Source organism: Coenobita brevimanus, chromosome 24 (genome assembly GCF_032717465.1).
Source record: "Coenobita brevimanus isolate Jiangsu-jjx chromosome 24, ASM3271746v2, whole genome shotgun sequence".
NCBI lineage: Eukaryota > Metazoa > Arthropoda > Malacostraca > Decapoda > Coenobitidae > Coenobita > Coenobita brevimanus.
The window spans coordinates 12,384,152-12,408,777 of NC_136977.1; the positions used below are offsets into that span (position 1 = coordinate 12,384,152).

Consider the following 24,626-nt stretch of genomic DNA (forward strand, 5'->3'; position numbering starts at 1 on the left):
CGTTCCCTCACTTTCTTACCGTCTCCCACTTACCTACCTCCATTCACCTGTTCCTTTCTTCACTCTTCCCTCCATACTCTAGTTCTCTTTACCTACCTATTTATCTACCCACGCCTGAACTTCTTACATCTATCTATCCATCTATCTCTACACGCACTTCCCCTCATTTCTTACTTCTCTGCACCTGCCTCTGCTTAGTTCTATCCACCTAATTTTTCTTCATCAGTTCCCTCCACTTCTCTTCTTCACCTACCTGTTCCCCTCAACCTGCTTTATTTTCAAGCGTCCTTCACGTCCTCCTTTCGTTTCTCTCTCTCTCTCTCTCTCTCTCTCTCTCTCAGCTTCCTCCACCTCTTCCATCCCTCCACCTACCTACCCACTTCCTTCTTCCTCCACTCTTCCCTCCTGCACTTCTTATGTCTCCCCATCTCTATGTGCCTATCTCCATCCACCAACTTTCCCTCCCCCCTTCCCTCCACTTCTACTTATCTCCATCAACCACCTTCCACCTGCTTCTTTCACACTCCTACTCACTTTCACCTACACTTCTACTTTCTTTCCTTACTCTACCTTCTTCTCTTTCACTTTCACTTCTACGCTGATTCTTAATTCTCTAGACTTCCAAAAGACCTATTTTGCATTTCCCTTTTATGCCTGGTTTTCCTTTGATATGTTTTCAGCTTTCTTTCTTTTCTGCCTTTCCTTCCCTTCCTTTCCTTCCCTTCCACACCCCCATCTGCCTCGTCTTGCATTCAGCCTTCCCACCATCTTCCCTCACCTAATATTAAACTTGTCAGAAAGCATTAGCACCTCTCGCTCCCTCCCTCCCTATCCCCCCCCCCTCTCTCTCTCTAATTACTGTGCTCTCACTTTCATCTTTCTCACTTCCTAGAAACTCCACTCATAAGCTCCTTCTGTCTCCCCAGTATCCTCTTTTGTACCTCCGCATTCAATCGCTTGCTCCTTATCCTCTCTAAATTCCTCCTCTTGTATAAGCTATTACTTTATTTTTTTTCTTTTGTATTTACTCGACTAATTTCTACACTCATAACCTCATTCTCTCACCTCTTTTATCTCTCATTAACTTTCCCATTCTCTTCCTCGTTTCCACTCACATATTTTTCTTCCAGTTTCTCCTCTTTGAACTCCCTGCTCCATCTCTTTTCTTTATTTACATTCACATTCCTAAATTTTCCAAACTCACTCTCTCGTTCCGTCTCCTTCATTTCCTCTTTATTATCTCTATCACTCTCTTCATCTTTTCTCTAAATCCTCTTGTCAATTACACCATCCTCTAGACTCTCACCTTCCTGGTTTTACGTTCTCTTCCCTAGTTTCCCCCTCCCCACGCACTAATTCCTTCCTCCTCAATTTCCTCTTTTTTTGCCTGTCAAACACTTCATCTTTTGCCCTAAATCCTCGTCTTGTTCTTGATGCCCTCGTTTTCCTCTCTCTCTCTCTCTCTCTCTCTCTCTCTCTCTCTCTCTCTCTCTCTCTCTCTCCGGCCACTACCCTGCCTTCCATCAAGCATCACGCAGCAGAGTGACTGCTTGCGTGGCCACCAACCCGACACACTCACACCATCACATCCACCAACACTTTCCCATCAAACATCATATCATTACCTCGTCAGTGTTATTGCCAAGATCACTAGCTTCAAAGACTGGCATCATTTCAACCTGATATCACTTCAGAACCTGACATCAATACTTGCCATTACCACAAAGCTTACGTCACTACAACCTGACATTACCTACACCACGGCATCACGAGGGCTACCTGACGTTAGTACAGCCTGATATCACTACATCCTGACATCATTACAGTCTGACGTCAATGCGAAATGACTGTATACAATTAGATACTGATGTCACTGAAACCTGACATCACCACAACTTAACATCATCATCAGATATAACTACAAACTCCGACACCAAAAACTGACAGCAATACAGAATGACACCAATACCGAGCTTGACATCACTATAACCGGACATCAGTCAAAGCGACATCAGTACAACCTGACATCACTATACAGCCAAGCATCACACCAAATGAAGTCTTCTCAATTCTCGCTACTGCCAGACGAGTTTACTTAGCTAAAGGAACACCTCTCATAGCAAAGGGCCTTATTGGAGTTTATTTGTCATGGCTCACCTCCAAACATACCCTCTTCCAGACATACCCTCTTAACCCCTTCACTTCACTGACTTATTTTTAGTTTCCTTTTGCTACCGTCTGACAACTGTATTCAACCCAGGAAGGAATTACTAAAAGCTGTATCAAACTCCTCTACTGCAGTTTCCCCAAGGATGATTAAAATTGTCTGGAGATAGCAAGCAAGATTTAAACAGACGTCCCTGGGTTGAAGGAACTGAATACAGTGGTTTGGTATAGCGAGAATCATACAAAATTAAGCACAGTAATCACGGGGATAATCCTCTCATAGCCATATTTTGTTCCCGTTACCTCCAATCAATTTTATACACCTTGGGGGAGACTTTCGAATCTTGAGGGGTCAGATACAGCCGATACAGTCTTCGTTAAACCCTTCACTACCAGGGCCCTCTTCTAAGCTGAATAAAATCATTCTGGTGCAGTAAGAATAAAACTAAACCCGTTCACATTTTATCCAAGCGCCTTATTCCACAATTTATCCAGTGTCAGCGAGGGAAAAAAGAAAAAGATCCAAGGCATCTTCCATTTCTGGATCTTGTATGTTATGACGTTATTGTATGTTAATTATTGAATCCATGTCGATAAAAAAAGATATACGGTAAATCATGTCCATCGTCATTACAATCCCTCCACCAATAACTAACAAGTCATTTCCTATAATTGTAAAGATAAACTGCTTCCATCTCCTCCCATTCCCAATCATAATCCACCCCAGCCTTAGGTCAGAAAAGAGGTTGGGATGATGATGATGATGATAAACTCAAATATATTCACAGTCTCCACCACCATCCCTAACCTGTCTGTCCACCATTTCATGTAGTCGCAATAAACTACCGGTAACAAGAACACGCACCAAAGCCACCACCACCTCCATTAGTCACTGCAGGGAATGACTGGAGGGATGATTATATGCAAGTAGTCGTGATGGCTGCAAGTTACGGGTGTGTTAGTGATAAACTGGTGATTGTAAATGATTTTCAGCAATACCAAAATCACTTAACAACCACTAGTCCATCACTAATACACCAATTACTTTATGGAAGTGAGATACGATCAAAACCTGCGATCATCACTACTTCCATGAAAGTTCCAGTTATTTACTGCAACTGAAATGAAATAAGTTGCGATCGCCACTACATCTATCACTAACCCATCCGTCACTTCCTGCAACTGCAATCACCACACAGTCCCCATCACCACCTGCCTGCTATTAATCCACCAGTCATTTCCTGCTGTATGACGAATGAAATAACTGTAAAAGTAACTAGTTTTGGTCTTCACCTTCAATATCCTAAAATTACCCGTACAAACAATACTTCTTTTTCTTTAATTTCCTGGCACATCCTGTCACCCCTTCAGTATGATGATGTGCTCTTTATTAATTATTGCTGCTACTGCCAGACGATTTTAGTCAGAATCTGGGAAGACCTATCATGGTAATGGGGTTTACAACAAACTTCGTTCTCCATTATAAGGTCATATGGTGAGCGGCATAGGAGGTTTTACAGCACAATTCCTTCGCGATGTATTTTCCATATAACACTTTAATATTCTCTTCAATTGTTTATATCATATTCAGATTGACATAATTGCGTCAGTAACATACAGGGGTATACTATGATATAATGTGCGGAATAAATAGCTAAGTGAGATGAGTTGCGAAATCGCCAAACACACACACACACTTAAAAATGCAACGCCTAGTGCGATGATGTCTTTTCTACTCTTTCGGCACCTTCAAGCGATGTTATTCAGATGAGGGCCGCCTTTCGTAATGAAGGAGTTACAAGCATTAATATTACCCTCTCGCCCCATCCCTCCCCCCTCTCCCCCCCCTACCATTCCTTTACTGTTCCTCCCTCCCCTCTACTATCTACAGTACGCGCTGAGAGAGAGAGAGAGAGAGAGAGAGAGAGAGAGAGTGTGTGTGTGTGTGTGTGTGTGTGTGTGTGTGTGTGTGTGGAGACGGTGGGAGAAGGGGAGGGGAAGGGGGGCGGACAGAAGCGGGACGGAAGAGGTAAGTGGAGAGAAGACAGGAGAGGGAAGGGATGAGTATGTGGTCTCCATCACTCCTTCGACAAAGAGAGGTGGGGTGGGGGGGAAGACTGGCGCGTAAGATAAACAGAACATTAGCACCTCGTAAAAATCACAACTATGCGTGATTTGTATACGGTAAATACTCGCTAAGAAAATAATGTACTTGAATCTCACATTTACAGGTACTTGCGAGTTACTGGACTGATAGAGACTCCCCAGAAAAAAAATACATTAAATGGCTGAAGACAAACAGGATATTAACAGTAGGTAAAATAACACATGTGCGAATGATCTGTACAAGGCAAATAATCGTGAAGAAAATGCTGACACTTGAGCACCCCATTAATATTTACGTGTGAGATACTGGACTGATACGACCCCCCATCAACATACTGAAATGGATGACGACAAACAGGAAATTAGCGCTGGTAAAATATCAGCAAGTACATGTGATCTTTACAAGGCAAATACTCTCTCCGAACAAAGGAAACTGGAGTGCCACAGTCAAAATTTGATGAACCCTCCAACTAGCATTAAAAAAAAAAAAAAAAATGAAGATAAACAATGAACTCTCCAAATGGCATAAAAAATTGAAGATAAACTGTATATTAAGAGCAGGCAAAACATCACAAGTACCTGTGGCGTATAATGTTGATACAAAGAAAATAAGGAACTTGAATGCTATATTAAAAGTTAAACAAGTAAAATTCCTGCACTGAACGAACTCCCCGTCAACAGATATTAAATGGTTGAGGAGAAAATATCCAGTAATTTGTATACAGGTAGTGTATATAATCGTAAAAAAAAGTAAGTTATGATTATATTAATAGTTACTTAGCCTACTTCTCCTTCCACTTATTTGACTGACCTCCTCCATCCTTTATTTTATTTCTGCTTGCTACCCCAGTATGCTTTTGTTACACCTGGGAAAACCATCTCACATGGAAGGGATTATTTGGACTATCTCAAACGCTTCAAGCTCGTAGTCTCTTCTGAGCCGAATAAACTCGTCTGGAGATGGCAAGAATAAGCTAAAAAACAATAATTTGCTCGGAATGAACGGTAGAAAAAAAAAAAGTAGTCTGTGAAGAATCTCATTTTTTTTTCTTCTGCCATTCCATTCTTTGTTGTCCAATCAGGAACAAGAGGTTTGGCGTCTCAGTCCAGAACATCTCAGGCGAGTCATGAGTCGCTCGTCCCTGAATAGCAATAAGTGTGCAATAAATCCTAAATACCTCTCGAATTAAAACCACTAGAGGCCATATCCAGTTGTGGCGTTTGTACTTCCGTGTGAGACAACGCATGGAGTCTCAATGTGTATGTAGGTACTAAACTGCACTTGCTGTTCTCAGTTCACTATGGTGGCTTTTTTTTTTTTCTTTATTCTTATTACCGGTATACAATTTCATTCAACTTAGAAGGGACCTGTCATAGTCAGGTTACAAAATGCAACCAAAATCTATCCACTACCACGGTATCTTGTTCATTTTACTCTAGGAAACTACAAACGATTTTAAGCATCACACGACGGATCTCTTAAATATAATCCCATGACGTATTTTACATTCATTCTGGCTACCTCCTGACAATTTTATTTAGATTAGCATGACCCTCTGGTACTGAACGGGTTAATGAAGGCTATATCTAACGCTTCCACTTAGAGAAGTCCATCCTAAGGTGCAAAGTGTCGTATGGATAACAAATATGTCATCAGACTGAAAGGGCTGAATGATAACACTGGGAATGGTGAGATATGCTGATTCAACTTGGTAATGGTGAATAAACTGATATAGGAATGAATGACCATATAACTGATGACTATGAATAAGCCGATATAGGAATGAATGATCATACTGCAAATGACGAAAAAAAAAAATCCGATTACGTTCCGGTGCTTAATTTTCTTCAGCTTTAGAGGAACTATTTGACCTGCGGGGGAGGGGGGGGGTCCCATACACCTCATAAACCCCTTCACTACTGGGAGGCAACCTAAATTTGAATAATACTGTCTAGGGGGTAGTAAAAAAGTCATCGTATTTTTTTTTTTTTAACCTAATCTACCCCATAAGATACTGCGTCGTGTTCTAAGTGGCTTTGGAGATATCGGAACACTTCTTACTTGCGATTTATTCAGCATAACTCATAAGTATCCTCTTGTTTGTTACTGATGCAAACTACGTCGATATTAAACCATACAAACAGCACATAAGGGAATATTCAGATGTAATACGCAAAATATATCGCGAAGGAAGAGGTGTTACGATGCTTCCTACACTACCTAGAACGCGGTCAATTATTCATCTTTAGGGGAAAAAAATATTGTTCAGAGAGGGTAAAAAAAAAATTAATCCTTTCTTCAAAACGTTGTCTTCTTTGTTTATTCTTGCTGCCTCCCGACAATCTGACTGAACTTTTAGGCCTTCAGTCCGATGACGCACTGTATTTTCTATTTCACTCTTGCTGCCTACAAACGATTCAATTTAACAAAACTTATTCAACCCGCGAGGTTAGTTACAGACCCCATTAATCCCTTACAGCTATACATGTTCTCCCTCAAGTTGAATATTATCGTCTGGAGGAAGCGAGGTGATGTGGTGATGGGTAGAGAGTGCCTGCGTGTGGTGGTGACGAGGGACAAAGACGGGATATGGCAACAGGCTCCATCGACACTTACACTACGATGACATTGTATTTTTTTTCTTTGTTCCGGCTACCTCTGAACAATTTTACCCATATTAAGAGAAGTTTCTGTACTGAATGGGCTAATTAACGATACACCGCAATGCTCTGAAGGGATGATTTATTATGACAAGTGGTGTGGTGATGGGTGGCGACTAACTGTGACAAGTTATGTGGGGATGTCAATTTTTGAATGGGTTCTCATACTGAAGTGGTGAATATGCAAGACACTGCAACACTGTGAAGTGATGACTTGTTAATGCGAGTGACATGATTGTGAAAAATGACTGACTGTGACAAATTTTAAGTGATGATCTGTAACGGTAAATGATGTGGTGCTTGGTCACTAGTGACTGTGGAAAATTATATGATGAAGTAGTGATGATGTGAGCGTGACCTGCCTGCTGATGGAATGCAAGATGTGATGATAATGTTGACCATGACCTGGCTGCTGGTACAAGCTGTGATGATGTGGTAACCATGACCTGGCTGCTGGTACAAGCTGTGATGATGTGGCAACCATGACCTGGCTGCTGGTACAAGACTGACCTGTGCGATGGAGCGAACCTCGTTGGGGTCGCGCCACGTGGAGAGGGCGGGGCGGCGCTTTTCCGTGTGAGCGGGCGTGGTGGGCGGCCCGGGTTTGGGCTTCATTTCGGCCGGCGCTCGTTCAAATATGAGAACACGCTCGGCCACGCTGCCCTGCGTGAGGAAGGGCCTGATAGCCACACCAGCACTGTTATACCCGGCCGTAGGCGACTGTGACCTTTCCCGAATGTGTGCTTTCTGCTGATCCGTCAACTCGGGATGCGGCAACGCTGAGATGCTGCCAGCCACCTGAGGTTCAGGTGACCCTGCCTTCCTCATTTTACGCAGTTTGCGTCTGTAGAATTCCGGGAGCGTGGAGCCAACCTCATCTGCCTGGATGGTAAGACCACCCCGCCACATCGAATCTGTGAGTGCTGCACTGCCATTTTCGAAACGACTGCGAGCCATCATAACACGGCCATCCCCATTGACAATCTGCTTGGAAGTTATGTTGCGATAATCATCGAGGCGTTGCGAGGAGTGTGGGTGCTGCTGAGACTCCTGGTATCGGACCTTGGCGAAATCTACGGCAGACATATCAGTTTCCTTTCCTATCTTCACACCCAGGCGCGTTGGCACAGTGTTCTGCCTCATCATCATTTGTTGCTGCTGCTGCTGAATTTGTTGCTGAACCATCTGCTGCTGTTGCTGCACTCGTTGTTGATGAATTTGCAGCTGCTGCTGCAACTTTTGTTGTACCTGCTGCTGCTGTTGTTGCTGCAGCAGTGATCGTTGCTGGGGTTGTAGTGGCTGTGGAGAGCGTTGCTGAGGAGCTTCAGTTGGTTTATCGACATCAACTGTGACGCTAATGGAGTACTTAGGTTTCCTAGGGTGGGGCGTTGGGGTGATGTCTTGGGGGGTTGTAGTGGCGGTGGTGGAAGTGACGGTGGGCTGGACGGGTTGCGAGACAGATTGCGACGGAAGGGCAGGCATAGATAAGGGTCGCTGTTGGCCTATAGGACGCAGGTGGTCGCCGTCGTCTATGAGGGTGCCGGTTCGGAGGGCGTGCATGAGCCGCTCTTCTTCCTGGTCGACAGCCGACATAGTAACCACCTTATGGCGTAGCGGCACACCACTGAATTTCTGTCCGCTAGAACTCTCAACTCGAGCCTCCAAAGTGGTGATGTAATTAGTAGAGGTAGTAGTGCTGCTGCTGCTGCTGCCTGAAGAGTAGACTGATGAAGATGATGCAGATGACACGTGAGACGAGGAAACAACCTGCTTGGGGCCCTTCCTTTCCACGATAGCTGGTTGCTTGTTTTTGAGGGGCCAAGTAGAGGTGTTGGGAGCGGGTGGTTCATTCCAGCCAGGCTGTGAAACGATAGGACTTGGAGAAACTGAACGACGGGAGCGTGCTTCCTGCTCCATCTGATGCTTCACATATTCCGAGGCGGCTGTAATGTCGCCACGCGTGCCGCCGTACCGCCGACCCATCGTGTTGATTGTCAAACTGCTGCTGCTCATGGGTGAGCTACTGCTGCTAGCCATGCTATTACTGAATGGCTGTTGTTGCAGCTGCTGCTGTGGAGGTTGTTGCTGATTAAAACGCCCCATCATGGAAGGAGAAGATACGGCAGGCCCCTGTGAAAGCTGGCTAGATATGTGAGCAGCGTGAGCAGCAGTTCGTGAGGTGATTGCCATCTGGCGCTCGAACCTCTGAAGGGCCTCCTGGATTGAAGAAGGGGCGGTGGGCCGCTGTGAGGCCAGGGCGGCCACAGCGGCGTGTTGTCTCGCCTTGTCCTCCACCACGAAGGAGTTCACCAGTTCCTGCAATGACGCTTCTAAGTCTGGGTCTCCCAGCAGGTTCACCTGACCCTCTTCCTGAGGCTGAGGTGAATGGTCCACTCCAGAATACGATGAAGATCGTTCCGGAGGCGGGGGCGGTTGAATGGGGATGATACGGCCTCCCTGGGGGTAGCTCGGTGTTATAAAGGGCCGTGGGTTGCTGGGGCCTGGAGACGGAGAGTGGGGTGAGGCCTGGCCTTGACGGGGGGATTGCTGGAGTGTCGACGAGATGCTGTTGGTAGGAAATACTGGTTGGTGCTGCTGTACTCCAGGGGAGGATGAGGGTGAGGGTGAGCCAGGAGGGACGTAAGGCCGTGGGGAGGTGTTGAGGGTGCGGGTGGGGGAAGGGGCGTGTGCCCGACCGTTATGGAGGGAAGTGTCAATAAGTTTTCTTGGGACGGCAGGAGAGGAGCCTGGAGGGGCGGGGCTGATGTTCCTGACGGGGGTGCGGGGTTTGGTGGCCGCAGTGGCGGCGGCGGCGGCGGGGGCGGGCTGGGCGGCGCGGGGCTCCACAAGGCTAGCCTGATCCCCGCCGTCCAGCACGCCGCCCTCTGTGCCGATTCTGTGGTAGCGAATAAGGTCGTTGGGATTGAGACCTGTGGTCTTCCAGGTCTGGTAAATAAGCTCTGCCTGATTGGCAATCTGTGCCGCTATGGTGGACACGTCGTCCGTCTGCATGAGTTCTGAAAACAGCTGGGCGGCCGAGGGCCGGGGCCCTGCCCGCTCCCCTGCTGCCAGTTCGGCCAGCGTGCCCGCTGCCTCCTCCTCCTGCTGCTGCTCCAGCCGCTCTCCGTCCACGCCGCCAGCAAAGTCCTTCACTGCTTCACTTACACGCACCTGGACCTCCTCCTGATGAATATCTTCGCTTCCTGACGATGCTCTTTTATCTATACACTTTTTCCTGTTCTGTTCAACAAGTTTCAAGATGGCGTCTTTGTCAGGGTGGACAGTTCCTAAAGCATTGACGGGGTCAGTGATGTTAACAACCACTGGGACACAGACACCATAGTGTGCGGGACAGGGTGCAGGCGCGGCACATGCACTGACGCCCAGCACGTGTACGCCGCGACAGGTTTGCACTCTGGATGCTGTGAGTGGCACCCTAGAGCTGGCCACCACCACCTTGGTCACGGCACCGGCCCCGCTGCCTGCCACCGCGGCCTCCACCATACTACCCGGGGCATCACTGCGGCCCTACCTCACCACACTCCACTCCACCACTCTCTCTATCACTTTGGTTATGCACTGCACTGTACACTGCACTCACTGCTGCACCTCACAGCTACACTGTTGCACCAATCACGCCGGCCACCACACAACTGGCCGGGGTTGCGCCGTCTCTCGCTGCCGCTGCCGCCCTGGCTGGCACCACTGCCACCAACACGGCTAAAAATGACACAATAATATTAGCTTCAGCGCGGCGCCACCAGCCACACTCACTCTTCCTGTAGTCACTCTCCTCAACTCAGCCTCTCGCTCCCACTCTCACTCTCATTTTTACTCTCCCTCAACGTACCCTCCTGCCTTTAAACTAAGAAGTCCACTAACTTTCCCACATCTCGCACTAAAGTAAAGCACACACTCCTTTTTCATTCTTTACCTTCCCATCTCGTTCTATTTTTTGCCATTATCCTTGCGTCTTTTCTAATGTTCACTTCATTTCACTCTGCATTCTGATTTACTCATCCTTCATCCATTCCTCTGTTTCCCCATAATTCTCTTCTTTTTCCATCATCTGACTCTGTACTGGTCTCATTCCTTCTTCCATTTCCCACAGCAATACTGAATTCTCTACATCCACATTCTTGATAACCTAGGTAATCTCAAACACCGATCCCTATAATAACTTTCCTTCGCACTTCAAATATTCCTGACTATCCTTTCTCTTATAATATTCCTGTTTTCTCGCCCGCTATTCTTGTCCTTTTCTTCCATCATCACTTTCATCATCATCGTTACCTTTTCTCCCACTTAATTTTCGTGACTATTCTTTCTCCTACATTTTTTCTCATTTCCTACTTCCCACATCCTCCATTCTCTCCACAACCAGCTCGCCATGGTTCCTTCGTGCCTTCACAGCGCTCATTTCCCTCACACATACATTCCCTCGTCAGATCTCGGCTTGCTCTCTTTTCCTCACCACATTTCTCCTAAACGCCACACTCTATTCTCAATGCCCACTTCCATGATTCTTCAGTCATTCGATTCCCTCCTGACTAGCTTTTTCTTCCATCATCATCATCATTTTTTCTTTCCTAACTTAATATTCCTGTCTATTCTCTCATAATTTTCCTACATTATATAGATACACCTTCACTCGTTCATCTCCTTCCTCAATATCTTTTCCCTTTTCTTTCACCATCATCATTATCATTATCATCATCATTATCATCCGTTCTCTCAATTTATACACTTCTCACACAAGGCTAATCTGCACGTCTCCCATTCTCAGTCACACTCACATTACTTCTCTCGCTGAAGATCACGGCGAGGCTCCATGAAATGCGATACAATCTCTTATATTTCATGACAAGGGATTATTTCAGTACTATTTCACATCATATATATTTCACAGACTTAATCCTACGGCATAACTGTGTCCGGGCCAGTGCTTCGTATGCCTTTTTTTTTTTATATATATATATAAAGTAAGCAAGTTGTTAAATGTTAAGTAATCCCGCGGCAGCAACAACAGTCAATCCTTCAATCCAGTGACGTATTTTATCTTATTCATGCTACCTCCAAATGATTTTATTCAACTTAAGGAAATATCTCTTGTTCTGAAGGGGTTACTAAAGATGTATCTAACCCCTCAAAGTCTTAAAAAAATAAATAAATAAATAAATAAAACTCCGAGGCTAAATATACATGCTTGAAGGTAGCAAAAATAAAATGCACGTCATCGGAGTGAAGAGGTTAATAATTTCAGTATGATGACGCTTTATTATATTCTCGCCACCGCCAGACGATTTTTCTCAGCTTAGGAGGGCTTTTCGAAGTGGAAGGGGGGGGGGACTGGGTAACGCCATTAACCCCTCCAAGAACAAGCGTCTCTCCTAAATAATATAAATCGTCTGGAGGCATCAAGGGCAAATGAAACCAAGACGTCACCATTCTGAAAGTGATAATTATACGGGAATAAGCTCTTTCAGTACAAGCACAGAATATTCGCATAAAATAATAACAATAACAACATAAGCGTCGCACGTTAATAATAAGAAATGCAAAGAGTTATAATAGATTAAGGAATTAGCAACCTTTGAGCTGTATATTAAGTCCGTCAGTTCCATGAGTTTCCATTATTTATTCCTTACTATATCCAGGCGAAATTCAGCTTCGGAGAGATTTTATGAACTGGAGGGGATAGATACGGAGATCATTAAACCATACTGTACTGGGTGGCTCTCTTCAGCTGAACAAATCGTCTCAGAGCAGCAAGAATACAACAATAAATAACCGCCATCGAGAGTGAAGGGGTTCATGGGCTTACGAGGCTCCGTTGCACCTCTTACTCTGCCCCTTAATCGGCAAAATTTACACTTCGATATTGTTTTGTATGTCAGCTATACCGTCTAAAACTTGACACAGCTTGCACAGGTGACATACATGAGAATATCGACGTGCTTTTGAATTTCCAAATGACGTCTTTATGGTATGTTCCTTCTGTCACACGATATTATTCAGCTTAGTACAGGCGTCTCATACTGTAGGGGCTTATTACTGGATCTAACCCCTCCAGCCTGAAAATTCTCTCCTACAGGGAAACGCGTAGTTTGGAGATGGCGAGAATAATGTTAAGAATAAGTCAACGGGTTGAAATTGCTAAGGGCATGGTTGCTCGTTAACAATTTCAGTACGATGACGTCTTGCTTTTAGTATATGTCTGCTACCTCAAGACGATTTTATCCAGCTTAGGAAAAGATCTCTCCTACTGAAGCAGCTAATGGAGGATGCTTGTATCACCTTAACAAGTAGGTGTCTCCAAAACTAAGTAATATCGTCTGGCGGTAGCAAGAGTGAGTAATACAAAAGACGTCATCGTACGCTGGTAACAAAAAAAAAAAAAAAAAAAAAAAAAAACAGGAAGAGTTTGATAACAATGGAGGATAAAAATGGAGACTAAAGAGAGCACTAGACATGGGACAAGGAAGAAAGGGTTACCCGTAAATAAAAACAAATGAATAAATGATGCTTAAAAATGGGCAACAAGTGAACAAGAGTCAGATATAAATAATACAACACAACAGATGGGCACCAAGTAACTACTCTTGGCATCAGTAAGCGCTGCGACTTATAAAATCCTCCTTTTCTGGTTACATCTGGCCTTCCTAGAACACCTGCTGCCATATTAATAAACTATCTTGAGCCTGTTTACACTTCACTCATACAACTCACATTTATGAAGTTTCTTGAGCGATTCACTTTCACACACACCATATATTCAGTCTTTTCTTAGGTTTACTTTCACTCATACAGTTCACATTCATAAAGTTTCTTTGGCTCCTCTTACGTCTGTTAATACAGCTACTAAACACCTCTCAATCCAATTCGAATGAACATTCATGTATATGAAAACAAACCAAGCAAAAGTAGTTCTTCCGATAATACACTGATATGTGAGTGGTATTCTTGATTTTAAGTGAGACTCCGTGGTACCCTTTCCTTAGCGATTAATTCTGCATGATAAAATTTAACACTCTTGTATGTCATGTGTTTCGCAATATCGACACAATTAGCATCAGTAGCATACAAGAGGATACTAATCTGTATCAGGCAAAGTAAATCGTTGAAGAAGAGGTGTTATGAAACCTGCTAACCCAAAGAGAAGACCTGTTTATCGTGGAAACTGGTTAACCCTTTCAATCCACAAACCTTTTTTTTTTTTTTTTTTTTTTTAATTCTTGTCATCTCCTGAGGATTTCATTTAACTCGGCGGGATATATTTCAAACCAGATTGGTTATATATACACTTCATTAACCCCTTCACTATTACATATCCTTTCTTAGTTACATAAAATCGTCGAGGGATAACAAGAATAAAGCAGAGAATGTCTCCCACCTGAAATGGTTAAGCTAAAGTTCCTCAATGAACACCTCTACATATCTTTTCTTAATAAAATAAAATCGTCAAGGAATAGCAAAAAAGCAGGAAATGTGTCCGGGGTGAATTGGTTAAGCTGCTCTGTGAATGCCTCTAGTGGTTACTCTACACCCCTCCCACGTCTGCACTTCCTCGTTCGCAGGCACACTCGCTCCTCCTGCATTGATATCGCGTTCTTTACCTCGCCACCTTTCACAATTTACTCTTAGTTATAGCCGCTCCATGTTTTTCATTTTATCAGCCCTACAACTACTCACACAATTTAACGCTTGGACTCCGTAACTCCTCGCACCCACTGAATGGTGCACTCACTCTGAATTATTCTCTCTCTCTCTCTCTCTCTCTCTACTTTTATATGCCCTGCTACTCTCACAAATTACTGTTAGTAATTCATATCTCACTACTAAGCTTAACACTATCACCCTACAACTCATAAGGGTTATTGCTTGTACTCTTCATTCCTCTCGTGCACAGAATCATGTACTTTCACTCAACCATCCTCACAGTGTAATGCTTGTACTCTAAGTCCTTTCACTCAATGATGTATTCTCAGTCTACCACTCTCACAACTTAGTGTTTCTACTCATAATGCCTCCCACGCACTGAACTGTATACTTTCACTCACCACACTCACAAGGTAATGTTTGTACTCTTAACTCTCTCCCTCAACGAAACATGTACTCTCTCTCTCTCTCTCTCTCTCTCTCTCATATTTCCTACCACATTTACACTTCCTCACTTTATCATTCACTCAGATTACAATTCTCTCTCTCTCTCTCTCTCTCTCTCTCTCTCTCTCATATTTCCTACCACATTTACGCTTCCTCACTTTATCATTCACTCAGATTACAATTCTCTCTCTCTCTCTCTCTCTCTCTCTCTCTCTCAATGACTCACTGTGACTCTTATTCCTACTGACTCACGCCCTCTTAATAACCATTCGCCAGGCCGAACAGTTTGCTTACACAGGCATCGAGACGTTTGCTTTCCTTCGCTAACTTGCTGTCTTCCTCCTTTCTCCTTCCCTTCCCATAATTTCACACGTCTGCTTTCTTTCGCTATCTCCGTCTATTTTCTACTTCCTCTACTCCCTTTCGCATATTTTTATTTTGCTACCTCGCTGTCTTCTTTCTACTTTGCTTCATCTACTTTTTTAACGCTTGCTCGCCTTCACGGGCTCCCTGTCTTTTCCTTTCTACACTTCTCTTCGTGTAATTTTCCAGCTCCCATATTCCATCTCCCTCTTTCCTCTGATGGCTTCCTACTCTCCTCTCATTTCCTTCACACGGGTTCTTGTATTTATCCTTCAACTTGTTTCGATGCCCTTTTCCTCGCGTTCTTTTTGTTCTCTGTCGTTTCGATGCCCTTCTCCTCGCGTTCTTTTTGTTTTCTTTCCTTCATATAAGTTCTTCTCCTCATATTCTGGTCTCTCCCAGCTTGTATCGATGCCCTTTTCCTCGTTCTCCTCTGTTCTCCTTTACATAGCTTTCTCCCTCTTTTATTGTTACTTATTCCTCTCCATCTCTTTCCTTCTTTTCACTCTGTTTCTCCTCCTTACATTCTGCCTTTTTATCAAACTGTCTTTATATCATACTCCCTCGTTAACACTTACAGTATCTCCTTTCTCTAATCCCTTACCATTTCTTTACCATTTTCTCCTCTACATACACTGCTTCTCTTTATGTTTGTATCTACGCTTTATTCCTCCCCTTATTCTTATGGTAATTTATTCCCTTCTACGCATTTCACTAATCCTCTTCTTTTAAGTCTGCATTTTTTCACGGCACATATTGCAATTCAAAACTCTTCCTTTTTCTGATTTTGTCCTGTTTGTACATTTCTTATATTCCCTTCTCGTCCTTCCCCCCCCCCTTCTTATATATTTCATTAATTTTCACAATCCTTTCTTACAATTCCAATCTACTGTACTTAATCCCCTCCTCCCTTTCTTTTCCCTCCTCTATCTCTTCCCTCTCTTAGTCTCCCCCTCCATCTCTCTCTTCCCTCTCCCTCCGTCTCTCGTTCCCTCCCATTTTTGTATCTCTCTCCCTTAGTCTTCTTTATATCGGTTACTTCCTCCGTCCCTATATCTTCTCTCCCTCAATCTCCCCCTACCTATGTCTCTCCCTCCATCTAAATCTCCTTTCTCTTTCTCTCTCTCTCTCAGTCTCTTTTTCCAACTTTATTCCTCTCTCCTTCCATCTCTTACTTTCTCCCTTCCTACCTCAATCTCTCCATCCATCTCTATCTCTTCTCTCCTTACATCAGTCTCTCCATCCATCTCTATCTCCTCTCTCCTTACCTCAGTCTCTCCAACCATCTCTATTTCCTCCTTCCCTACCTCAGTCTCTCCATCCATCTTTATCTCCTTCCTACCTACCTTAGTCTCTCCATCCATCTCTACCTCCTCCCTCCCTCCCTCCCTACCTCAGTCTCTCCTTCAATTTCTATCTCCCCTCTCTTTTCATCTCCCTCCCAGTCTCCACTCCCTCACTCTCTATCTCCTCTCTCCCTCCATCTCTCCCCCCCGTCTCCCATCTATTCTTACCACTGACTCACCCGCCTCCCCATCGCCCGACCCTACGAGACAGCGATAAATGATATATATATAATTAAATGCGGGGAATTACGCAACAAGCCAATAAAAACAACAACCAGACTGACGAGACCACTTCCAACTAGGGTTTCTCTCTCTCTCTCTCTCTCTCTCTCTCGTATGTCCATCTTTCATCACCTCTCTTAAATGTAACCACTTTCTCTCTCTCTCTCTCTCTCTCTCTCTCTCTCTCTCTCTCTCTCTCTCTCTCACATCCATCTTTCATCATTTCTCTCTTAAATATAATGTAACCCCCTTTTCTTCTCTCTCTCTCTCCTTTATGAGTTAAGTATTCCACCTGAGTGCAAGGCTTCACAACAACAACAACAGCATTAAACACTTCGCTGGTATGACGTCAATTATTTACTTCCCTCTCGCTACCTGTAAACTAATCAACAGGGCTCAGTGGCTGCCTTACCTACACTGCATATGGCATCTAGTTTGATCAGGTGAGGGGAATTCTGTATGTTTTAAGGTTAAGATGTGTGTGTGTGTGTGTGTGTGTGTGTGTGTGTGTGTGTGTGTGTGTGTGAGAGAGAGAGAGAGAGAGAGAGAGAGAGAGAGAGAGAGAGAGAGAGAGAGAGAGAGAGAGAGAGAAGGGGGAAGGGAAGACGAAGAGAAGTGATTAAGAGGAGGAAAGGGAGGCAAGTGATTGGAGGAAAGAGGACAGGGAGGTAAAATTAACAAGGAGGGGAAGACAGGTAAGAGGATGGAGACGGGAAAGAAAATATTAATGAGAAGTGAGTGGCACAGGAATCACGACAAGAGATAAGGAAGGGAAGAAAAGGGAGGAAGGAGGAATGAAGGAAAGTGGAGATGGCAAAAAGGAAAATGCAAAGACTAAAGTTGGGTGATGATGGGTGGTGATGGAGAGAAAAGGATGATGATGAGGGGGGAGATAATTCTACATATAATATACAAAACGCTGTCTTAGAAACGTTATCGTAATTAAGATGTTTAGGAGACTATGCCCAAGTTGAATAGACATCTTGCAGACAATTTTATTCAGATGAGAGATATTTAAGCACTGCAAGGCTTAATCTAGACAGTCTTCAACCCTCTGACTACAAGACCTCAGCTAAATCGTCTTGTGGTAGCCTGAATGAAACAACTCAAGGCGTCCACAGAAGGCGAGAGGGTTGGTATAAAGAGATGCTTTTGTCAAGGTGAAGTGAGATTAATAGTAATGTTAATAATGTAAGAAATGGGGAACTATGGACAAGGGTGAGAAGAGGAGGGTGTTAAAACGGGAGGAATGAAGGACAAGAGGCGAGAAAAGTTGGACAGTGATAGATGAGAGAGAGAGAGAGAGAGAGAGAGAGAGAGAGAACGATGATGAGCATGAGCATAAAAGGAAGAGAGTAAACAAGAAGAGTATAAGCGTAGTAAAGAGGGGCCAAGAAGAACATAAGATTTAGAACAAAAGAAGTTGAACAGAAAAGAGAGAAGATGGCCAATACAGAAGAAGAGAGAAAAGTGTGAACAGTAACAAGAATACGAGTGAGAAAGATGGAGAAAAAAAGAAGTAAGAGGAATAATAATAGGAGAAAACAAGAGGAAGAAGAATAAGAGTAAGAAAGGAGTAAGGAAGAGGAGAATGGTGGAAGGTGAGGGTGTGGGGCCTTGAAGGAACCCTAGTTAATATCCCCCAAACATGGATGACCACCCCCCAACCTTATCACCTCAAGCACTCCCACCCACACCCACACCCACACCACCTACCCCATCCCGCACCCACCACCACCCCTAACCTCCAACCACCAGCCCCTCCTTCTGCTCCTCCTCACCTCACATCCACACCATCCCCGCCTCCACCACTACCACCATTGCATCATCGTCATTCCATAAACACTATCTTATAACTAATCTTACGTAATCACTATGATCTCATAACCTCTATCATAACCACCATCCTAATGCTGTCCTTTTTAGCACCATTATCCCACAGCCGCTAACATTACCATTCCCCCATTACACTACTATCCTACCATAACCAACCTCCCATATAAACTACCCTTTCACAAAAACTATCATCACTACCATCCTGTTACCATCTATCCATAACTACTACCCGATATCTATCCTACCCATTATCACTCCATCATAACTACCATTCCCTAAGTACCATCATCCTAAACTATCCTTCATTTAACCACTCTCCCTGACACATCATCATCCCTACAAAAAAACCATTACCATAACCACCTGCATCTTTAGTGTCAATGTGGGTTGTATTCTGACATAGGTGGCATGGGAGGCTTTGCAGCACCTCTTCCTTAGATTCTGCATACTCCCCTTGAACATTCCATTTCATGATTATATACAGTATATATATATATATATATATATATATATATATATATATATATATATATATATATATATATATATATATATATATATATATATATCGTTCGCATATTGAGTTTGCGTCAATAACATACAAGAGGATACTGAAGTGTTGTGAGAATAAATTCCAAAGAAGGAAGTGTTACGAAATCTTCAAATCACTTAGAATACTACCATATAAGCAACAACAAAACCATACTGTGCATCACATCTCTCTTCTTGCTGCCTTCACCATCACAAACAGCAACTCCCTCGCACCACACATTAACAACTGGCACGGAATCTTATACCCATGTCACTAAACTACATTCTTGATACCCAGACTACCACTCTTCCATTCTGTTATCACACCACTCTCATCACGCTTGGGTGTAATCATCACCAACACCGACTCCATTACCACGCACATAGTATTTGCATCTCATTTTAACCCACATCACTAAACTCCATTACTACCGTCAACACTGCCATCATCACTACCATAATTCCTATCTATTACCACACTCCCCCAATCACTTTATGCCTTAACATCACATTACTACGCATTTAATATTTGCATCTCATTTTAACCAACATTTTTAATACTGCCATCATCAATTCCATAATTCCAGTATAATATAACACTGCTCCCATCACACGGTAACTTATCATCAACATCTACAGAGCATTTAGTATCTGTATCTCATTTCATCTCCATCGCAACACTACCACCACGTTTACTCCCTTCTATCACCACACTGCTCCAATCAACTTACACCATATCACCACCACCAACTACTCCACTATTTACCAACATCATCAATCTACAGGCAATATCCCAGTTACAACCCTCACTATCACTCATCACACCAATCCATTATTTCGCTCTGGCAACCCAATACCCTGCTACGACCCCTCCGCACACAGCTACTACTCTGATCACGTGGCATTCTCTCCTTTCCCGCACCACCATTACCATACACACTTGGACACGCTTCCATCAATACCAACTTTCCTTCTTCGTCCACGCAATCATCATAAACATCAACATCATCACAGTCAAGCAATCGATCCTCTCATCACACACACACACACACACACACACACACACACACACATATCCTGCCAAACCGTCCACTCCTTCTCCATCATTACCAACCACTTCAATCACTGCCACACAAACGTCTACGAATACCTCCCCTCGTCTTTCATCATCATTAATAACAACAGCATCCTGAAGACCGTCAACCAAACGACCCTCTCATCACCTCAAAACACGACCCCTCTATAACCCTCGATACCATTAACCACCGGCCCTTGTTTGGCCCCTGAGCCTTATAAATAAATAATGCCGAGTGTGCGTGGCAGTCGCTCGTTCATTCGGCCTCAGTATCAAATGCCATGAGGTGTCAAAACATATATGCAAAAGTCGATGAGGAGCCTGTGTTTACAAATGAATGTTTTCTTTCAATCATTCTCGTGTTAGTACCGCCAACCAATATTTCCTTTTCTCTTCTTTATTTTCTTTTGTCTTTTCTTGGCTAATGGGAGACGTCATAGTGATGGGGTTAGAAACAGTCGCCATTAACTTCGAAATTACGGTGACGCCCATTTCATTCTTGACAACGCCAGACGATTTAGCTTAACAAGGAGTCCTGCACCAGCCAAAGGGTTAACGAAGGCTACATGTAACCCTTATTGGTCGAAGCCTCTCTCATAGGCTGACTCAAATCATCTGGAATTTCAAAGAGTAAAATATAAAATGCGTCATTGGTTTGTATTTCGTCATTCTTAACGTCAGACGATTTTCAGTCGGCTTCATAAAAATCGTAGGTGGTGATAATAAAGGGAGCTATTAATAAAGGCAGATGAAGTGATTTAATAGTACAGTGGGTTAACAGGAGCTAATAAGAGGTGGATGAGGCGACTGGTTAGTATAATGGGTTAAAGCGGTGGATGAAGTGAGTGGTTAGTGTAGTGTGCTAAACGGTGCTAACAGAGGTGGATGTGGTGATTGGTTAGTATAGTGGGTTAATGGAAGCTAATATCAGGGGGACGAGGTGATTGGTTAGTATAGTGGGTTAATGGGAGCTAATACGAGGTAAATGCAGTGGCTGCTTAGTATAGTGGGTTAATGGGAGCTAATAATAGAGGTGGATGAGAAGAGTGGTTAGTACAGCAAGCCAGGGAGTGCACGGCCAACCTACCCCTGCAATGAATCAGTGGGAGGGGCATGATGGGGGTGGAGCATTTACATCACGGCTCAAGTGGCAAGACATGGGTGGTGGGGGATAAAAGGAATCATTGGGAATAATGCCAAGAAATAAGGACAGAGGAAGGAAATTAAATCGCTGCATATCTGTTACAGTAAAGGGATAGTGGAGGTAAAAAAAAAAAGAGTATATATATATATATATATATATATATATATATATATATATATATATATATAATGAGAATAAATAAGGACACACGAATAAAGTTAACTCTTGGGGTACACGTGTTTTCTATTTTATTCCTGTAAACAGTAGCCTTTCTTACTGAACTCACAGGAACCCACCATAAAAAGTAAAAATCTATCTCCTTTAACAATGTGGCTGAGAACTACGAACACTGTACACAACCGGTATCATATCTAACTCCAGGTGAATTTATTTCCCTCTGATAAACCAACAATGCAGCCAAAGAATTAAAGGACTAGATGAGCGACTACAGACCATTTCAGAGTTCTTAAGATGCAGACAATGCCACTGGAGATTTAACCCGTTCAGTCCAGTAACATACTTCTTTTAGCTTTTTTAAATATCTCCAAATTAATTCATTCAACTGAAACTTATCGAACTGGAGGGACTAGATACAGGGTTTACTTATCCCTTTATCATGTGAGGTGTCCTGTGTGATGAAGGATGTCGTCTGCTAGTGACAAAAACAAAATTTAAAATACGGCATCGGATTCAAAGGGTTATGCTGCAATCCTCAGTTTACGAGAGAGAGAGAGAGAGAGAGAGAGAGAGAGAGAGAGAGAGAGAGAGAGAGAGAGAGGAATGAAAGGAAAAGAAAATGTTTGTAACTTTATGGTGTTCGTAATATAAAGTGGATGACAATACACACGCCAAACTAATACAGATAAAAGTTACGCCATTCCTTGATGTTAGTGATGAGAGTATGACCAGTGGTAGTGTGGGAGATGAAGCTCAGGTAATGAAGAGGTGGTCGAGAGCCTCCTTATCCAACGAGAATACGGTCTCAGAACGGTGAAACAACAACTACCGCGTACTTATACCAGATTCCCGCTGTCTATCGCTATACGGCACAGCGACAGACTCCGGGAATACGTGACCACCTGCCTGAGGACCACCCATGTCAATCAACGAAGTGAGGGAACAGACAATAGAGGCTACTTCACTTCATGTCAAGTTCATTCTTTGCTTCGCGTTGACCTTTTCACTGTGACCGCGGATTACAATTTTACTTTGACTAGCGTGACATAAACTGTGAAAACTACAGAATCTCGAAGAGTCCCTCCTCAAGATGACGACTTTTCCCTTAATTTTTTATTATTTAAACGTACACGACTTTCTGCAGCCGGGGAGGATCTTTCACAGCCGAAGCGATAACACACACTCCCAGCGAGGCGTACGGGCCCAGGGCAAGATTGCCGTCGTCCTGAGTATTCAACCATTTCAAACTGGTGACGAATTTAGAAGCTCAGCGACATACGGCTAAAAGAATAATGTACAGATGACCAGCCTGCGTCCTTTATGGCTGTACATGATCGAGATTCTAACCTTTGCACATAATGGCACAGGGCCGTCAGTAAAAATAAATAAATACATAAATAAGTAAATAAATATAAAGGAAACTAAAAATGACATGGTAATCCAAACAGTAGCACGACGTGGACGCTGGGCACACGTGGAGTAAAAGGTTGAATTGTGAAGGGCAGGTACCTAATCCAAATGTATGACCTCACACTCACACTAGGTATATAAGGAAACGAAGGACGCCATGCTGGGTGCGGTGGGGTGGGGTGAGGCTGAGAGAAAACACATGACCAGAGGAGAGGAAGAGCTTGGAGATAAGAGGAGAGGAGAGGAGACAATACAATAAATTCGGTAGAGAAGAAATGAGAAGAGGAGAGAGAGAGAGAGATTAACAGGAAGAAGCCGTAGGAAGATGAATATTAGGCTATCCTGAACAGAGTTAAAAGCAAAAAACAAAAAGCTCAACCACTGTACTGATGGAAATAAAGTGATAAAGAAAACAATAATGATAATAATAATAATAATAATGATGATGATGATGATGATACTGGAAGATTACATGGCAACTGGTGAAGGAAAACAAGGAGGAAATCCATTACTGAGTTAGGTGTCGTGTGCCGTAAAAGGTGCATGACCATATTACTTGCTCTAGATCGGAGCTGTGGTGGTGGAGGTGGTGGTGGGACTGTTGTGATGGTAACTGGGCTGTTGTGGTGGTGGTAATGAGAATGGGGCTGTTGTTGTTGTGGTGGTGGTAATGGGGGTGTTGTTGTGGTGGTGGTGATGAGAATGGGGTTGTTGTTGTGGTGGTGGTGGTAATGGGGGCGTTGCTGTTGTGGTAGTGGTGGTAATGGGGGTGTTGCTGCTGTGGTAGTGGTGGTAATGGGGCTGTTGTTGTGGTGGTAGTGGTGGTAATGGGGCTGTTGTGATGGTAGTGATGGTAATGGAGCTGTTGTTGTGGTGGTAATGGGGCTGTTGTGATGGCAGTGGTGGTAATGGGGCTGTTGTGATGGTAGTGGTTGTAATGGGGCTGTTGTGATGGTAGTGGTGGTAATGGGGCTGTTGTTGTGGTGATAATGGGGCTGTTGTGATGGTAGTGGCTGTAATGGGGCTGTTGTGATGGCAGTGGTGGTAATGGAGCTGTTGTGGTGGTGGTGGTGGTAATGGCGTTGTTGTGGTGGCAATGTTGGTGGTTGGGGATATATTGTTAAGGTACCAAGGGCTGAAGGCCAAGTGCTTTGAACATCGGTTCCAAGCCCAAATGGGCAAATGGGTTATCGTCGTCGTCGTCGTCTTCTTCCCCTCTCTCTGTCTCTGTCTGTCTGTCTGTCTGTCTGTCTGTCTCTCTCTCTCTCTCTCTCTCTCTCTCTCTCTCTCTCTCTCTCTCTCTCTCTCTCCTGTAGTGCCACCTGGCGCGTATACTTAGCATTAACCCCTTCTCTACTCTGAAGTAACTTTTTTCATTTCATTCCTGCTACCGTCAGACAACCGTATTATTGTCACCATAAGATTTGTTTATCCAGCTTGTGAAAAATATTCTGAACTACGGTGGCCTATCCACAGGGCCCTA

At 43.8% G+C, this 24,626-nt stretch overlaps 1 protein-coding gene across 2 annotated transcripts in view; it reads right to left on the reverse strand.

Moving 5' to 3' along the window:
* LOC145393489 (uncharacterized) overlaps positions 1-24,626 on the reverse strand; it is a 434,047-nt gene that overhangs the window by 230,761 nt on the left and 178,660 nt on the right. For both annotated transcript variants that reach the window (XM_080267608.1, XM_080267609.1), the window contains exon 2: positions 7,444-10,653. In XM_080267608.1, the coding sequence (XP_080123734.1) occupies positions 7,444-10,437 (2,994 nt within the window). In that variant the 5' untranslated portion in view covers positions 10,438-10,653. The remainder of the gene's footprint in view (positions 1-7,443; positions 10,654-24,626) is intronic.